At 39.3% G+C, this 17,189-nt stretch overlaps 1 protein-coding gene across 1 annotated transcript; it reads left to right on the top strand.

Annotated features, from left to right (window-relative positions):
- The first annotated feature begins 4,373 nt into the window (after window positions 1-4,373).
- Window positions 4,374-5,334, top strand: LOC105299945 (olfactory receptor 2W3). The gene has a single exon (XM_011371918.1). The coding sequence runs from the start codon at window positions 4,390-4,392 to the stop codon at window positions 5,332-5,334; it is 945 nt and encodes a 314-aa protein (XP_011370220.1). The 5' UTR covers window positions 4,374-4,389.
- The last annotated feature ends 11,855 nt before the right edge of the window (window positions 5,335-17,189 follow it).

The following is a 17,189-nucleotide window of genomic DNA, read 5'->3' as shown; positions in this document are numbered from 1 at the left end:
AACATACCTAAAACTTTAGCCTAAACTCTCCCCACAAGTCTTCTCCTAAAGAAAACACAGACACACAGACAAACACACACACACACACACACACACGGCTTCTTCATCTCTGTGGATTGCACTCCATTCTTCCAGTTACTCGGGCCAGACTCTGGCCGACCCTTCCTTGACCTCACCAGCCCCACTCCATTCATTGACCCCAACCACGCAGCTGCTGTACCTTGGTCTGGACTCCTTTCCTCTCCCTCGGGGCTCCTGCATTAGTTTCCCAACAGTAAGCGGGGCTGGGCTCCAGCCCTCCATGTCCACCCTCAGTGCAGCAGCGAGACTAAGCCTTTTAGTGCCCAAAATAGTAGTGCCATCGCAATAAATGATTGTCTTGCTGGAAGGGCACAATTAAATGATGGCACTGAACGTGTTTTGTGAAATGTGATATGCTACACTGGTATCATTATTATTATTTATAACTAGATAATCACTGACCAATAAAGTCATTTCAAGTGCTAAATAAGTAAAATCAATTTTTAGGTATAGAGAAAATTCTAATAGAAGGCTGAATTTGCAGAGGTGATGGATTCTAGTGACACAATGACTTGCCATGTCCAGGTATAGTCCCACTGACCCTCCTGGAGCTTTGATTCCCTGTAACAACACAGTGATGTCTTGAATCGTGCATTGTCTCATACATACAACATACGCCACCTCTCTTATACTCACTAGAAACATGGGAAATGTTCTATAAAATTATATGGACTAAAACCTTTTTTTTAAAAAAAAAATTAGACTCATGCTTTATGTGTTCTTCTTCATCCAAACTGCAGGGCAGGGCCACCTTCTCCCCCTATAGGGTGTCTTGGAGCTACTCTCCTTTCTATCACTTCCCTCTGTTGTTATGCATTGGACTTTTTTTTTTCCTAGCACACATCATTATAAAGAATGGCTAAATTCATGAATAATGATTAAAAGTCAACCCTTAACATTAGATTCTAGTTTCTATGTTTAGCAGAAGACTGGATAACTTGTTTAAATAACTAATTTGATCATTTCACCCTGAAATCAGGTGACTGATTTGTCAAGTGAATTAACTAAAAGCTAATTATTCTAGCATGTTGGGAGGGACCTGAAGGAAGGGAATGGGAGGAGGGTAACATGTGGAGCTGATAGGAAGTAAAATAGCTTTATTAGACTAGGGCAGAAGGAAGTAAGCAAATTTAGAGTGGTTATTTCAACTCTTAGTATCCCAAAGGGCAGAGAAATTGGGAACAGTGGGATTTATTAAACCCACTGCTCTCCAAGCATGGACCCTCCACACATGTTTCTGGGGAGCTGCTCTTCCATTCTTCAAGGAAGAGGGAAGGCTGCAGGTGGCCTGCATATGAACGGAATACACATTCTACAAGTCTCCACATTCAATGCACTCACCTACATGGAATATTCTGTTTACTCTCTGATTCTGTGACAAAATCTACCCAAAAGTACCCAAATAATTATTTCAACATATTCCTTAGTCAATTGACTCAAACAAATCTGATTATTCTCTGATATTGCCTGGCTGAGTGCAAGGACTTAATTTGTATTCATTTATACTTTATTATTATTTAAAATTTTAGCCCTGTGATATTATAGTTGCCTCTTAAAACATAGTCATATATACACAATCTACTATATCAGGGGTTCACACTTGTTCAGTTTCCCTAGTTAGTTTTTGAAACTAAAGTAGAAATTGACATATACTGAATCTACCTTTCAATCCCAAAATAAAACTACATAAGTAAATGAAACAAAATAGTTCACCCTGTTAACTCCTTAAATTAATAATAAACTTTCTGTTAATCAATGCACCCATAACATTTTTCCACTACTAGGACAATGGGTTCTTTCTTTTTCATACATAAAATTCTTAGTAAAAAAATGTCGAAACACTCTTCCTCTATTTTCAGTAGATCTAAGGAGGAAACAAAGGAGGTTGGATGGAACTGATTATGCCTCAGTTATATTTTAGACACATAATTCTTGAGAACAGGGGAAGGGAGCAAATAGCCCAGGAGTGTTTATGTTCATAGAATAACAATGAAGTAAGTCCCCAATTTGGTTTACATGAAGTAATAAATCCTTTTTAGATCAAGGGACAAATTCTCATGGCCCTCATTTTATGCCTGGACCCTGTGGGAACTGGAGAGCTTGATGTGACACGTGCCCACAGCACACCTCAGAATCTCTACTAATGACCCCCGTGGTTTCATAAGCTTCCCAAGAGCACCATCAGGGTCCTTCTCTGGTCTTTCCTTGGGAGAGCAGCATCACTGGGGAAAAGTGCCACAAAACTCTCAGGACAAATGCCACAGTCCACTCATTTATAGAGGGCTGGGCCAGGGACAAGAGAGCATCTTCATGTTCTCTGCGTGTGCAGTTGCACCTAGGTGCAACACCCGTGTGAATCCAGGAGGGAGAAGACGGTGCCTGGAGGTCCTCCAGCTAGATCTGTGCCTCTGGATGTGTTACTTTTAATGGTACCTGGTAGCACACGTGAAAGTGGTGAGTAGATTTCTGGATTCAACAGTTCAATTCTTAAGTTTGTAGTTCTTTATTGATTTGTTAATGAAACAGCCATATAGAATGCCTCAAAGGAATAGAAAAATAGAAAATGAGGAACGTTTGGAAAGATTAAGTATTATGACAGATACAATGAGGTGCAAATCTATAGGCAAACATACATTACAACTCATGTTATTTAATTATAACATAACAATAAGTTACCAGTGCAAAATGATTTTTGAAGGATTAGATATAGTAGTGCTGAAGAGACAAAGTATAAAGAAGCCCAAAATAAAAGTTTTTTTATTTTTTTTATTTTTATGTTGGTATTGGAATTTGTTAAGAAAAGACAGGTTTGTCAGGAGGACTGAGAAATGAGATCTGAGATGTGAGTTTCATTTAAAAAAAAAAAGCATCAGAAAGGGGATTATCAGCCTCCTAGGGGAGGATGGGGAAGTGTCACTCTTGGCTGGGAAGACATAGTCCTTTCTGCACTCTGGAAACAAGTGTCTCAGCTTCTGCCATCTCTCATTGTAGCCACAGTTTGGGTGAGTTTAAACCTCTTTAATTCAATACTAAAGATGCTTTGGAAATGAACTAAAATCTTTAATCATGTGACCACCTGCCCTCCAGGAACTGAAAAACACATTTCTTTGACCTGTGGTTCCAATGCGGGTGTTCCTGAGTCAGACCGGTGCCTGAGGGAAGGGATGTTGACACTACGTGACCAGCATCCACAGGGGGGACACCTCCCCCTCTGGTGCACTGTCAGCCCTCACACTCCCAGGTACACAGATGAGACAAAAGCTGTACAAAAGCTATCGTCCACTTCCTGCAGGTGCGCTGCTCTGCTATCTGCAATCGCACTCAAAGTCAAGAAAATTCGTGCGTTCTCAGTCACTAGACCAGGTACCTTGCCTCTCCCTGAGCCAGCCCAGGGCTGTCAGGCTTAGCGCAGGACGCTGCCTGCCGGTCCCTTAGCTTTGCTGCCCATGCAAAGGGGACTTGGACGCCACAATAAGCAAGTTAACTGTCCATTTCTTCAGCCTCTCCATTGTGCTAAGTATAAAAGATGGACGTTGCCCCACCTCTCCTCTTACTGGTGGAATGGTGACAAGCCCCGTGGCGTACAGTAAAATCCGCCACGTGAGAGCACAGGCGCGCGACCGGGTTGACGCGAAGATGCTCCTGGCGGTTGTGGAAGGGTCTGCGGGGACGCTGGGCGCAACAGGGTAGCCCCACAAGACTGACCCCAGAGCGCTGCGGCGCGGGCGAGAAAGCTGTCGCCCGCCTCCCAAAGTAGGAACGTGCGGGGACGAAGTGCTGCCCTTCCCAGAACGCTCGGAGCCAAAGTCCGCTGTCCTCCCGGGAGGCCGCGTACGCCCAACGGATGTGTGCGATAGGCAGGATCCGGCGACACCGTCCTGTCTGCTTTCCAGACGCCGGCGTCAGGCATGACCTTCTCTCTCAAAGGCCTCAAACCAGCCCTGAAGTGTCACTGCGACCTCACTCCGTCCACGGGAGCTGCGCCCTGTCACTGCATTCCACTTCCTTCTTGCTCCTTGGTCTACTTTTCTCTTATTTCGCAGAATTCACATTTTTTGGATCAGGAAATTGTGCAGCATACACATAACATTATTCTCTCTCTCCTAATTGCATCTGGTTTTTAAGAACTAGAGTACTTTTTCCTTCCTAACTTCTTGCCTTTCTTCCTGCTTATTTTCCTTGTTCAGTTTATATAACTTCAATGCAGTAATTTTCACGTAAGTGTAGAATGCCTGGCTTGTGTAAGTGCTACCGTATGTCAGCTGTTACTGTTATTAGTGTCAGTCTTCCTCTTCAGGTACAGTAGAGATGGACGGAGCCAATGAGAGCACCCAGGGAAATTTCATCCTTTTGGGGTTCTCTGACAACCCCCACCTGGAGGGTATCCTCTTTGTGGTCATCCTGACTGCATATCTCCTGACCCTTGTGGGCAACACCACCATCATCCTGCTGTCCCAGCTGGACCCCCACCTACACACACCTATGTACTTCTTCCTCACCCACCTCTCCTTCCTGGACCTGAGCTTCACCACCAGCTCCATCCCCCAGCTGCTCTACAACCTGAGTGGACGTGACAAGACCATCAGCTACACAGGCTGTGCCATTCAGCTGTTCCTGTTTCTGGCTCTGGGTGGTGTGGAGTGCCTGCTCCTGGCTGTCATGGCCTACGACCGGTTCGTTGCCATCTGCAAGCCTCTGCACTACATGGCGATCATGAGTCCCTGCCTCTGCCTGGCCTTGGTGTCGGTGGCCTGGGGCTGTGGGGTGGCCAACTCCTTAGTCATGTCCCCAATTACCTTACACCTACCCCGCTGTGGGCACCGCAGTGTGGATCACTTCCTGTGTGAGATGCCTGCCCTGATCCGGTTGGCATGTGTCAACACAGCTGCCATCGAGGGCACCGTCTTTGTCCTGGCAGTGGGCATTGTGCTGTCCCCTCTGGTGTTTATTCTGGTCTCCTACGGCCACATTGTGAGGGCCGTGTTAAGTATCCGATCGTCCTCAGGAAGACACAAGGCTTTCAACACCTGCGGCTCCCATCTCACCGTGGTCTCCCTGTTCTATGGAAACATCGTCTATATGTACATGCAGCCAGGGAACAGTGCCTCCCAGGACCAGGGCAAGTTCCTCACCCTCTTCTACAACATTGTCACCCCGCTCCTGAACCCCCTGATCTATACCCTCAGGAACAAAGAGGTGAAGGGGGCACTGAGGAGGCTACTGCTAGGTGACAGAGAGGTAGAAAAGGAGTGAGGGCTAGTGGGGGCCAGCATGCCTAATCTGGCTGTCATCTCCAGCAGGCCGTTGGTGACACCTGGGACTATTCAGTCAGATTGTGCTTCCAAATGTGTGTTTCTTTTCCTGGACTTCTACAGGACTGTTTCCATTCCAATGTTGTATGTTTAGTGAGTGGACTGCATAACATGTACCATCCAAACACCGTCTAGGTGATCTGTGCAGCAGGTCCACAGCACAGTCTGAGATGAGGAGCTGCAAAGAAAAGTGTTCACAGTTTACACCTGAGTGCCAAGTGGGACACTATCTTTCTTAATCAGTTTTTGCTTTTCTTGTTTATTTTTTTGTTTATTTCTAATTATTGAACAGCTTCATGTGTATTTTCGTCTAAATGATCACAATTTGATTACTTTCCTTAGCTGACAGCCATCAAATGTGGGAATGCAGGAAGTTGGCTGTTGTTTCCCATGTCCCATCCAAAGCATTTCATAGAGCAACACTTGGCTTTTCCAGTTTGGCATCCAATCTCTAGCATTTTCCACAAATGCTAATGTATGATTCTGGATAAACCAAGAAGTTAACCCATAACAATGATATGTGAGTCATTTGATCTTAGGGCATCATTATTTCTCAGGTATATTTTTCTTTTATTAGCGAGGAAGACCTAAAATCCCTGCTATGAGTCAACTGCTCTCAATTCATCTAATAGCCTTTGCATTTGTTAGAGGGCAACACGATTCTCATTATCCTCCTTGTGCCCATGTTGTTCTTGAGGCTTTGAAGTTAAATCTTGTGTTCAAGTAGAACAGAACCAGTCATTTACTCCAAGTTCTGTCTGACTCCCAATTTATTTTTTTTCTATTCTACATAAACTTTCAAAGAGCAAAAATCCTCAAGCATTTAGAAATTAATGTCAAAAGAGCATGATTTGTTCCCATTCCTTGCAAAACAAACCAGAGTGTAGGGGATGAAGAAGTTTTTCTGGACCCTTGGAGGGTCCCTGTCTGGATCTGAAGATTAAACTGAGAAGAATTAAGTGTTACATAACACAGAAGACCCGAAGAAGTGGTTTTCATGCCAAATTTGATGAGGAGTTAATGTAAGGAAGAGGCCAGAGAATTGAAAGGTTAATCAAGCCACAATCAGAGATCGCAATATCCTGATCAACCCTGCAGCCAGGTCAGGAGAACACCTTCAGAACAAAGGAAGATCTCTGCTGGGATTGCTAATAGCCCATTCCCCACACCTGTGAAGGGGAACTAGGAACCAGGAGTTATTCCTTATGGCTAAAACTATGGGGGGACCTATGGATTAAAGGCAGAGAATTGCCTATAGGCCTTCCACTCTACATATTCTTACCTTTTCACTGCTACATACTAATTCCCCTTCCTCACTGTATATCCATATCAAAGGAAATGGGTTAACAAAGCATTTTAAACTATAACTCACAGGAACTAAAGAATGGTATGTAAACTGAATTCCCCTAACACTTAGGGTCCCTTTCAGTGCCTTTACTCTGTCTCTCTCATGGCCCCTCTGTTTCTTACTGTCTTTCCATGTCTCTCTCTATTGTCTCACAGTCCCTCTCAGTGCCTTTACTCTGTCTCTCTCTCACTGTCTCTCTTACTGTCCTTCTCACTCTCTACCTCTGAGAGGAGACCACGATCTGTCTATGGAGTGCTACTCCCTTTTTAATAAACTTTCCCCTTACTTGGGAAAATTTGCCCTGTCTTGCATCAGAGTGGACAGTGATAGACAAATATAACAGGACAAAGGGGGCATGAGCTAATATAGCAAGGCCTGTGTTTAGATTCCTCTCCATGTCCCTGTCTTGGACATAAGGGGGTACCCTTCCTCCAGGAGTAGAGAGGACACTTCTTACCTTGATGCAGGACAGGGCAAATTCCCCTGATTAGGGGAGACCAAGCCCTGCACCGAGAAAAGAAGAGGGTCCTTTGGTGGAGAGTGGAGAAAGAATGCAACACACACACCAAAGTTAGAATCAAAAGGAAAGTTTATTAGAAAAAGGGTAACACTCCACAGAGTGTGGTTTTCTTTCAGAGGCAGACAGAGAGATGGACCAAGAGAGAGGTGGAAAGAGTAAGACAGAGTCTTCAGGGAATTCAGTGTATATATCATTCTTTAGTTCCTGTGATTTATAGTTTAAAAGACTTCGTTAACCCATTTCCTTTGATATGGACATCCAGTGAGGAAGGAGAATAGTAAGTAGCATGGAAAGGTTAAGAACATGTAGAGTGGAAGGCCTACTGGCAATTCCCAGCCTTTAATCCTTTAGTTCCCCATGGTTTTAGCTATAGAGAATGACTCTTGGTTCCTGGTTCCCTTTTACAGGTGTGGGGAATGGGCTGTTAGCAATCCCAGCAGAAATTTTCCTTTGTTCTGAAGGTGTCCTCCTGGCCTGGCTGCAGGGCTGATCAGGATATTGTAATCTCTGATTGTGGCTTGATTAAACTTTTAATTCACTTGCCTCCTCCCTGCATTACATTTTTCTCATGTACAATAGTTTGTACTTCCCTTAGTTGTCGAATTGTCAAATGTGGTATTTCTCTGATATGGGAAATGTAAAGAAATCTAAGATGGCTACCCTGTCTTGGAGGAATTTTAACAACCTCTTCTCCCTAGAACACTATCTTTCCTGCGTATGAAGCAAAAGATCACTAAGTATGTGGAGGTAATCAATGTATAAATCTACCTGTCTGCCTTTGTTCGGGGCTCAGACTCTGGAGAGTGACTCCTCTGAGCCCGCCCGTGTAAATAAACTTCCTTTGATTCTTAGTTTGCTGAGTGCCGCTTGGTTCTTCTGGGTTCACAGGCCAAAATCCACAACATTTTGGTTCCCTGACTGGGAAACCCAACCACGCTGGCCCTTTGAAGCTACTGATTTGTGCACAATGCCAAGATGCTGGTCGTCGGAGGCAACTGAGGAACTAGAAGGTGCGCCCCACCCCAGTTGGGTGGTCTTGGGCACAGCTGTGCTCGGCTGGCCCCACTCTGTTGTTTCCCTCGGACTCTGAGCGGCAAGAACAAGGAGATTCAGCAGATCCACATCGGACATGGACAGGCCTACCTTGGGACTCAGAACAGATGCAGGGTGGCCCCTTTGACAGGTCTGAGCACTGTGACTATGCTGGGGCTCCCCTGGTTCCTCCGGCTTCTTCTGTGTGACCCACATTTAGAAACATCCCGGGGGTCAAAGAGCTCATGCCATTTATTCATACACTTGGTCTGCAAGATTAAAACATAAAAAAAAATACTCTCATGTGACATTGGTCGAGTAATTGTGTTGTGGCTGTATTGCCAACAATAACCTTTCTTGCCACTGTAGCCTTGCTGGTAATGGCATATGATCAGGATCTCTTGTGGACCAAATGGCCCTATGGACATTTTAGACAAGACCAAATATTCACTAGTTACTTTATATTATATAATGTAATGTAATGTAATATAATGTAATGTAATGTAATGTAATGTAATGTAATATAATATATAAATAACATATTGAATAAAATTAGCATATAAGTGTGTGAATATATAATTAAATATATGTAAAAATGTGTTTAATAAAATCATCTCAATTCGTTTTTAATAGATGTGTTGATAAATTTAATAAAATGTACACAATTAATTAGATGTATCGAAAGAGTTTAACTATATACTTAGTGGATAATATTATGTAAATTGTAGAAATGTAATAAACTTCAGCAAAATAATTTTTTCAATAAAATGACATGTTAAAACAGATAACATTTGTTGTTTGACCCAGTTGTTCTTTAGTAGCATACCCTTATCTGGGAGTCTTCCCCAAAACTTGAAAACAATTGTCCACAGACATATGCACTCCAATGTTCATAGCAGTATTATTGACCATGGTCAAGACATGAAAATAAGCTTAGTGCCCTTTGATAGTTGATTAAAGATGCTGCAGTACATATATTAAGAACAGAATATTACTCAGCCACAAAAAAATGAAATACTGTCATTTACGACAACAAGGATGGATCTTGAGATTGTCATGCTTAGCAAAATAAGTCAGACAGTAACAGTTGAGAACCATATGATTTCACTTGGATGTGAGACATGAAACTGAAAGCAGCAAATGAACAAGAAAGACAGACAGATACCCATAGACACAGATCACATTTTAGTGGTTACCAGAGTGAAGAAAGGAGGAGGGGGAGCTAGATCAGGGTAAAGGGGACCAAATATATGGAAATGAAAGAAAATTTGACTTCAGATGGTGAACATACAATGCAGTATACATAATTATGTATTATTGAGTTGTTACTTGGAACTTATATAATCTTATTAACTAATGTCATCACCCCAATAAATTTAATAAAAATAAAATCAAAAACAATAAATACCATTTGGCTTTTTCTCCAAGGAACTGGCAGAGACAAGCTTGAAAACATTTGGGAGTTTTCTGTGCCCCTCCCAATGGCTGGTCTGAGGCCTCCCTGCTGTATTGACCAGGATACAATAGATAATCCCAGAGAAAAATTCAGTCATTACTGTAGCAGGGACAAGAAAACAAAAGAAAAATATTTGAAATGCCCAAGAGTACTCTGTTTTTCTTACCAAGGCTTGCCTTCAGGAGAAAGAGTTCAACCAGTCCCTAATACATGGACCATTATCAGACCCCATCTGACCCAGGGAAATAAGAACTCCCAAACTTCATTTAAATGTAACCTTTGCCAAACAAAAAGGAAAATACTTCACTCCTACTCTCTCTAGACATACTATTCCTTTCTGAGAGGGAGAAAGAAAAGCCTCTTTCAAAAATGTAGCTGGAAAATTGAAAAGCCACATGCAGAAAAATGAAACTAGACTGCTATCTATCACCATGCATCAAAATTAACACAAAATGGATCAAAGACCTGAATATTAGACCTGAATCAATAAATTACTTAGAAAAGAAAAATGCTATCAATTAAAAACTTGAAAAAAAAATTGAAAATCATGGAATAAAGAAAAAAAGAATGGTTAAATAAAACCTTTTATTTTTCTTATACTTGAACGATGTAGTTGATCACAACTTCTTCAAAGTAATAATAGCAACAGTGTAATATTTTATATATGATTTTGTATATATCAGGTATATACATATGTATGCTTATATGTAAGTGAAAACAATAGTATCAATAATATAAAGATGGGAGGGAAAAATTATAATTATTTTCTTATCATAAAGTGCCCACACTATTTTTGAAGTGGTATAGTGTTATTTGAAAGTGAACTTGGATTAATTATAAATATATTTTGCAAATGCTAAGACAACAAAAAGAAAAAATTATTTGAAAAATTATGACTGGTATGCTAAAAAAGAAAAATGAGATAATAATAGCGCTCACTAAAAATGAAACATATCCAATTAAAAAATGGGGTTAGGACTTGAATAGATGCTTCTCCCAAGAAGACTTACAAACGTCCAACAGAGATATGAAAAGATGGTCGACTTCACTCGCTATAAGGAAAATGCAAATGAAAACCACAATGAAATACCATCTCACACACGTTAGAATGGATATCATCAACAGCCCACGTAATAACAAGGGTTGAAGAAGTTGTGAGGAAAAAGAAATGCTCATACACTGCTGGTAGGAATGTAAATTAGTACAGCCACTATGGAACACAGTATGGAGGTTCCTTAAAAATCAAAGAATGAATTACCATGTGAATCAGCAATCCCTCTTCTGGGTATCTACTCCCCAAATTTAAAGACATTTATCCACAAAGATATATGCATTCTGATGTTCATCGCACAATTATTCACAGTAGCCAAGACATGGAAATGACTACAGTGCCTTTCCACAGATGATTTGATAAAGAAGATGTGATACATTATACAACTAAATATTAGTTAGCCATGAAAATAGATATAATACTGCCATTTGTGACAATATGGATGAATCTAGAAATTATCATGCTAAGCAAAATAAGTCAGACAAAAAAAATTGAGAACCATGATTTTACTCATATGTGGGACATAAAACTGAAAGCAACAAATGAACAAGAAAAACGGAAACTCACAGACACAGACCAGAGTGTAGTGGTTACCAAGGGAAAAGGGAGAAGAGAGAGTTAGATAAGGATAAAGGGATCAAATATATGGTCACAGAAGATGTGACTTCGTGTGGTGAACACACAATGCAATATACATAATGATGTATTATTGAATTGTATGCTTAGACCCTATATGATTTTATTAACTAATGTCACTCCAGTAAATCTGAATAAAAGCCATTGCAATGATGGAAATAAAATTGACCAATTCCTTGAAAAACACAATTTTTCAAAACTCACACAAGCAGTGAACTATCTGAATAGGCCTACATCTACTAAGTAAATCTAATTAATAATTAATAAAACCTTCCAAAACAGAAATTACTGGCCTATTTCACTTCACTAAAATCACATCAGACTTTTAAGAAAGAAATTACACCAATTATACACACTATCATTCAGATGATAAAAGGAATATTTCCTAACACTTTCTATAGGGCTATAACTACCCTAATACCAAAATCAGACAAAGGCATTATAATAAGAGAAATTCTCTCTTATAAACATAGATAAAAAATCAAAATATTAATAACAAATAGATGCAATATTATATAAAAGTAATTATATATTGCAACCAAGGGCTATTAACTTCAGGTGTGAGGCTTGTTAAACCTTCAAAAATTAATAAATTTAGTCTATCACATCAATAGTTTGAAAAGTAAAATCACATAATCATAGCAGTAGATATACAAAAAGCATTCAACAAAATCCAACACCTCTTCATACTTAAAACTCCCAGTAAACTAGGAATGAGAAAATTTATTAACCTAATTTACAAAACACCTATAAATTATAACTAAATTATAGAATGATCAACCTGGAGAACCATCTGAAGACTAACTGAACAAAGTCCTATAACTAAGGATATAAAGAAGAAACCATGTCAAGACAGGTAGGAGAGGTGAAGATGTGAAACAGCTTAACCCCACACCCATGTGTGGTGGTTGAGAATCAGCAGGGATATTTTGGATGCTGAGATCCTCTGCTGAGGAGGGAAGGTCCCAGCCAAGAGCTCCAGGACCAGGAAGAGGAGCCCCCACAACATCTGGCTGTGAAAACCAGGAATTCAGTCCATCTGGGTGAGATGGAGAGCAGCGTCCTCTAAAAGGGCTCGCACACAGACTCACTGGCTTGCAGGCACTCACCCTGGACTCCAGTGGAAGGATGAGGATGTGAGGATTGACAGAGACATATGGGGGGAATTTGAATTGTGTGGCTTTAGGGCGAGGGCTGGAGGAATAGCAGTCAGTCTCCCACTGTTAAGTTCTCCTCTGACATGGCCAAATCTGAATCTGCATTGACTTGGTGAACACCACTCACCCCACCCTGGTGACTCCCTGAAACCCCCAACTCACCCAACTCGCACATCCCCGGAGGACAGTTCAGCAGCAGGCAGCTGGCATTCACCAGTGCTGCAGTCTTTCTGAAAAAAATTATCAAAGTTCTATAGTCCACAAGTGGATGATGATGGCCTCTGTGTGCCTTAAGCATTTTGCTGAGTGTCCTCTGGTTCAGCATTGGCACCACTATATTTTTTAAATCAACAATTACTTTATTTTTTTAATGTTTACTTTTTAATTAAAGTTGACATTTAACATTATTTTGTGTTAGTTTTAAATATACAGCATAGTAGTTAGACATTTACATAATTTCCGAAGTGATCCTCAAATTAATCTAGTGCCCACCTGGCCCCTTGCATAGTTGTTACAGTATTATTGACTATATTATTCATGCCATACTGTACATCCCATGACTATTTTGTAACTGACAATTTGTACTTCTTAACCCCTTCCCTTTTTTCACTCAGCCCCTCAACACTCCCTCCCATCTGACAAGCACCAGTTTGTTCTCTGTATCTATGAGTTTGTTTTAATTTTCTTTCTTTGTTTTGTTCTTAAATTCCACATATAAGTGAAATCATATATTTGGCTTTGTCTTTCTGACTAATGTCACATGGCCTTGTACCCTTTATGTTCAAAATGTTGTCACAAATGAAAGCTTACTTTTTTTTAACACTGAGTAACATTTCATCATATATATGAACCATAACTTCTTTATTCAGTTGTCTACTGATGGACGCTTAGGTTGCTTCCATTGGCTATTGCAAATAGCGCTGCTGTGGACATAGAGGTGCATAGATCTTCATGAATTATTGTTCTGCTTTTCTTTGGATGAATACCCAGAAGTAGAATTGCTGGGTCATAAGTAGTTTTATTTTTAATTCTTTGAGGAACCTCTCAACTATTCTCCATAGTAGCTGCCCCAATTTGCATTCTCACCAACTCTACATAAGAATGCCCCTTTCTTTACATTCTCTCAAATTCTTGTTTTCCAATATTACTGATGATAACAATTCTAACAGGGATGAGGTGATATGTATTTGTGCCTTTAATTTGCATTTCTCTGATGATTAGTGACTTTGAACATAGTTTAATATGTCCATCAGCTATCTGTATATCCCCTTTTAGAGATGCCTATCCAGGTCCTCTGCTCATTTGTTAATTGGATTGTTTGCTTTACTGGTGTTGCATTCTATGAGTTATTTATTTTGGGTTTCTTATTTAATTTATATTAGCTTTAAGTACAATGTTTAGACATTTCTATTATTTATAAAGTTATCCCCCAACTACTCTGGCACCATCCGGCACTACACTCTATTAAAATAATATTGATTATATTCCCTATGTTGTATTCTATATCTTCATGATTGTCTTGGAACTACCAATTCATACTTCATCCCTTCATCTTTTTCAAAACAACTCCCCATCCCAACCCCCACTAGCAATCACCACATTGTCCTATGTATCTGTAAGTCTATTTTAGTTATTTTGTTCATTTCTTTTGTTCCTTGGGTTTTGCATATAAATGAAATCATATGGTGTTTTTCTTTCTCTGTCTGACTTATTTCACTCAGTATAATATTTTCTAGGACCTAAATGTCACAAATTTGTTTGTGTGGTGTATCTCATTAATAGATCTGCATACATTGAACCATCCCTGCATTCCTGAGATGAAGCCCACTTGATTGTGGTGTATAATCTTTTTAATATGTTGCTATATTCCATTCGTTATATCTTATTTAGGATTTTTGCATCTGTACTCGTGAGAGATATCGGTGTGTAGTTTTCTTTTTTTGTGTTATCTTTACCTGATTTTGGTATCAGGGTAATATTGGCTTCATAAAATGAATTAGGAAGTATTGCCTCCTCTTCAATATTTTTGGGGGAGAATTTGAGAATAGGTATTAAATCTTTGAATGTTTGATAGAATTCACTGGTGAAGCCGTCTGATCCTGGACTTTTATTTTTTGGTAAGTTTTTGATGATTATTTCAGTTTCCATACTGCTAATTGGTCTATTTAGATTTTATAGTTCTTCTTCATTCAGTCTAGGAAGGTTGTATTTTTCTAAGTACTGGTCCATTTTTCTAGGATATTAAATTTGACGTTATATACTTTTTCATTGTATTCCTATAAGATCCTTTGTATTTCTGTGGTGTCTGTCATTTATCTTCTTTCATCTCTGATTTTGTTTATTCGTGTCCTTTATCTCTTTTTTTAAAAATGAGTTTAGCCAGGGGTTTAGCCAGAAAGTCAATTTTATTAACCTTCTCAAAGAACCAGCTCTGTGTTGTATTTATTTTTTTCTACTGTTTTTTTTGTTTGTTTATTTTCAATTTCATTTATTTCTGCTCTAATTTTGATTATATCTTTTCTTCTGCTGACTTTAGGCTTCATTTGTTCTTTATTTTATAGTTTTCTAAGATGAAGCGTTAGGGTGTTTATTTGGGCTCATTTTTATTTTTTGAGATAGGCAGGTAATCATATGAACTTTCCTCTTATAACCACTTTTGCTGTGTCCCAAAAGTTTTGATATGTTGTATTATCATTATCATTTGTTTCTATGTATGTCTTGATCTCTCTTTTTATTTCTTCTCTGACCCAGTCATTATTCAGTAGCATATTGTTTAATCTCCATGCATTTGTGGTTATTCCTGATTTCTTTCTGCAGTTGATCTCTAGTTTCAAGGCATTATGACCAGAGAATATGGTTGGTATGATTTCAACCTTCTTATATCTGCTGAGGCTATCTCTGTGTGGTCAATCCTTGAGAATGTTCCATGTGCACTAGAGAAGAATGTATAAGCAGCTGGTTTGGCATGAAAGGCTCTGTAATGTCAATTAGGTTCAGTTGATCTAATATGTCATTTAAAGATGTTATTTCCTTATTAATTTTCTGTTTGGATGATCTGTCCATATCCGACAGTGGGGTATTTAGGTCCTCTACTATGATAGAGTTTTGGTCTGTTTCTCCCTTTAGTTCTCTTAGTAATTGCTTTATATATTTCGTGGCTCCCTGATTGAGAGCATAGATATTAATAAGTGTCATGTCTTCTTGGTGTATGATTCCCTTTATCATTATGAAGTGTCCCTCAGTATCTTTCTCTACCTTTTTTATTTTGAAGTCTATTTCATCCGATATTAGTACCACTAGTCCTGCTTTTCTCTGAATGTCATTTGCTTGAAATATCATTTTCCACCCTTTCACTTTGAGTCTATTTTGTCTTTGGAACTGAGATATGTCTTCTGGTGGCAGCATATGATTTAGTTTTGTTTTTTGATCCAATCTGCAACTCTGTGCCTTTGTATTAGTGAGTTCAGTTCATTTACATTTAGGGTGATTATTGAAATACGATGCTTTTCTATAACCATTTTATGTTTTGCTTTCTCATAGCTCAGTGTTTCATTGCTTCCTTGTCCTTGTGTGTCTGTTTTTTTAGTTTGGTTGGGTTTTATGGATTGTCCCTCTGATCTTTCTCGTTTTATGTTATATACTTCAATTCTGAATCATTGGTGTGTGATTACCATTACAAATATGTAGAGGATAGTTAAATATATGTACTAGTCCATTTTCTTCTGCAGGTGCCTTATCTCCATTCCCCTTTGCAAATTTGGATCTGAATCCTCCCTTTTTCAGTCATTGTTGTCTCAATTTGTCCCTACGTATGCTGAACGTTCATTACTATCTTGCTATAGCAAATCTCTTCTTATTATTTAAACTTATAATGCCCTATTCTTAATAAGGGTTGTACTCCTCTGTTTCTATTTGCCTGGTAGTCACCTTAATACTAGTTATGATTTTTTTTTCATTTTGTTTTAGGTGAACTGACTCCTTTCAGTATTTCCTGTAATACAGGACTTGTAGTGGAGAATTCCCTCAATTTTTGTATGTCTGGAAAGGTCTTTATTTCTCTGTCATATCTAAAGGAGAGTTTTGCTGGATACATTATTCTTGAATATTAGTTCCTTTCATTTAATAGTTTGAATATTCGATTCCATTTCTTTCTGGCTTGTAAGGTTTGTGCTGAGAAGTCCGACGTTAATCTAATTTTTTTATAGGTTACCATCTTTTCCCTGGCTGCCCTGAGAATTCTTTCTTTATTTTTATTTTTGATAATTTTAATATATTGTGTCTTAGTGAAGGCCTTTCGGGTTGAGATCATTGGATATTCTGTTCACTTCTTGAATTCCAAGCTCCAGCTCATTCCTTAGATTGGAAAATTCTCATTAACTATTTGTCTGAAAATGCTTTCTAATTTCTTCTCCTTTTCCTCCTCTTCGAGAATGCCTATTATTCTTGTTTCTTCTCCTGATGGTATCAGCTAATTCTTGTATTTCTCTTTCATTATTTTTCATTCTTTGGTTTCTATCTTCTTCATTCTGATTTATTTGTAGATTTCTGTTTCGTATATCACTGATCTTTTCCTCCATTTGGTCGACTATTACCCAA

The sequence above is a fragment of the Pteropus vampyrus genome, unplaced genomic scaffold (assembly GCF_000151845.1).
Source record: "Pteropus vampyrus isolate Shadow unplaced genomic scaffold, Pvam_2.0 Scaffold197, whole genome shotgun sequence".
Classification (NCBI taxonomy): domain Eukaryota; kingdom Metazoa; phylum Chordata; class Mammalia; order Chiroptera; family Pteropodidae; genus Pteropus; species Pteropus vampyrus.
The sequence above is the reverse complement of the archived record's forward strand: the minus strand, read 5'-3'. Positions and strand labels throughout refer to the sequence as shown.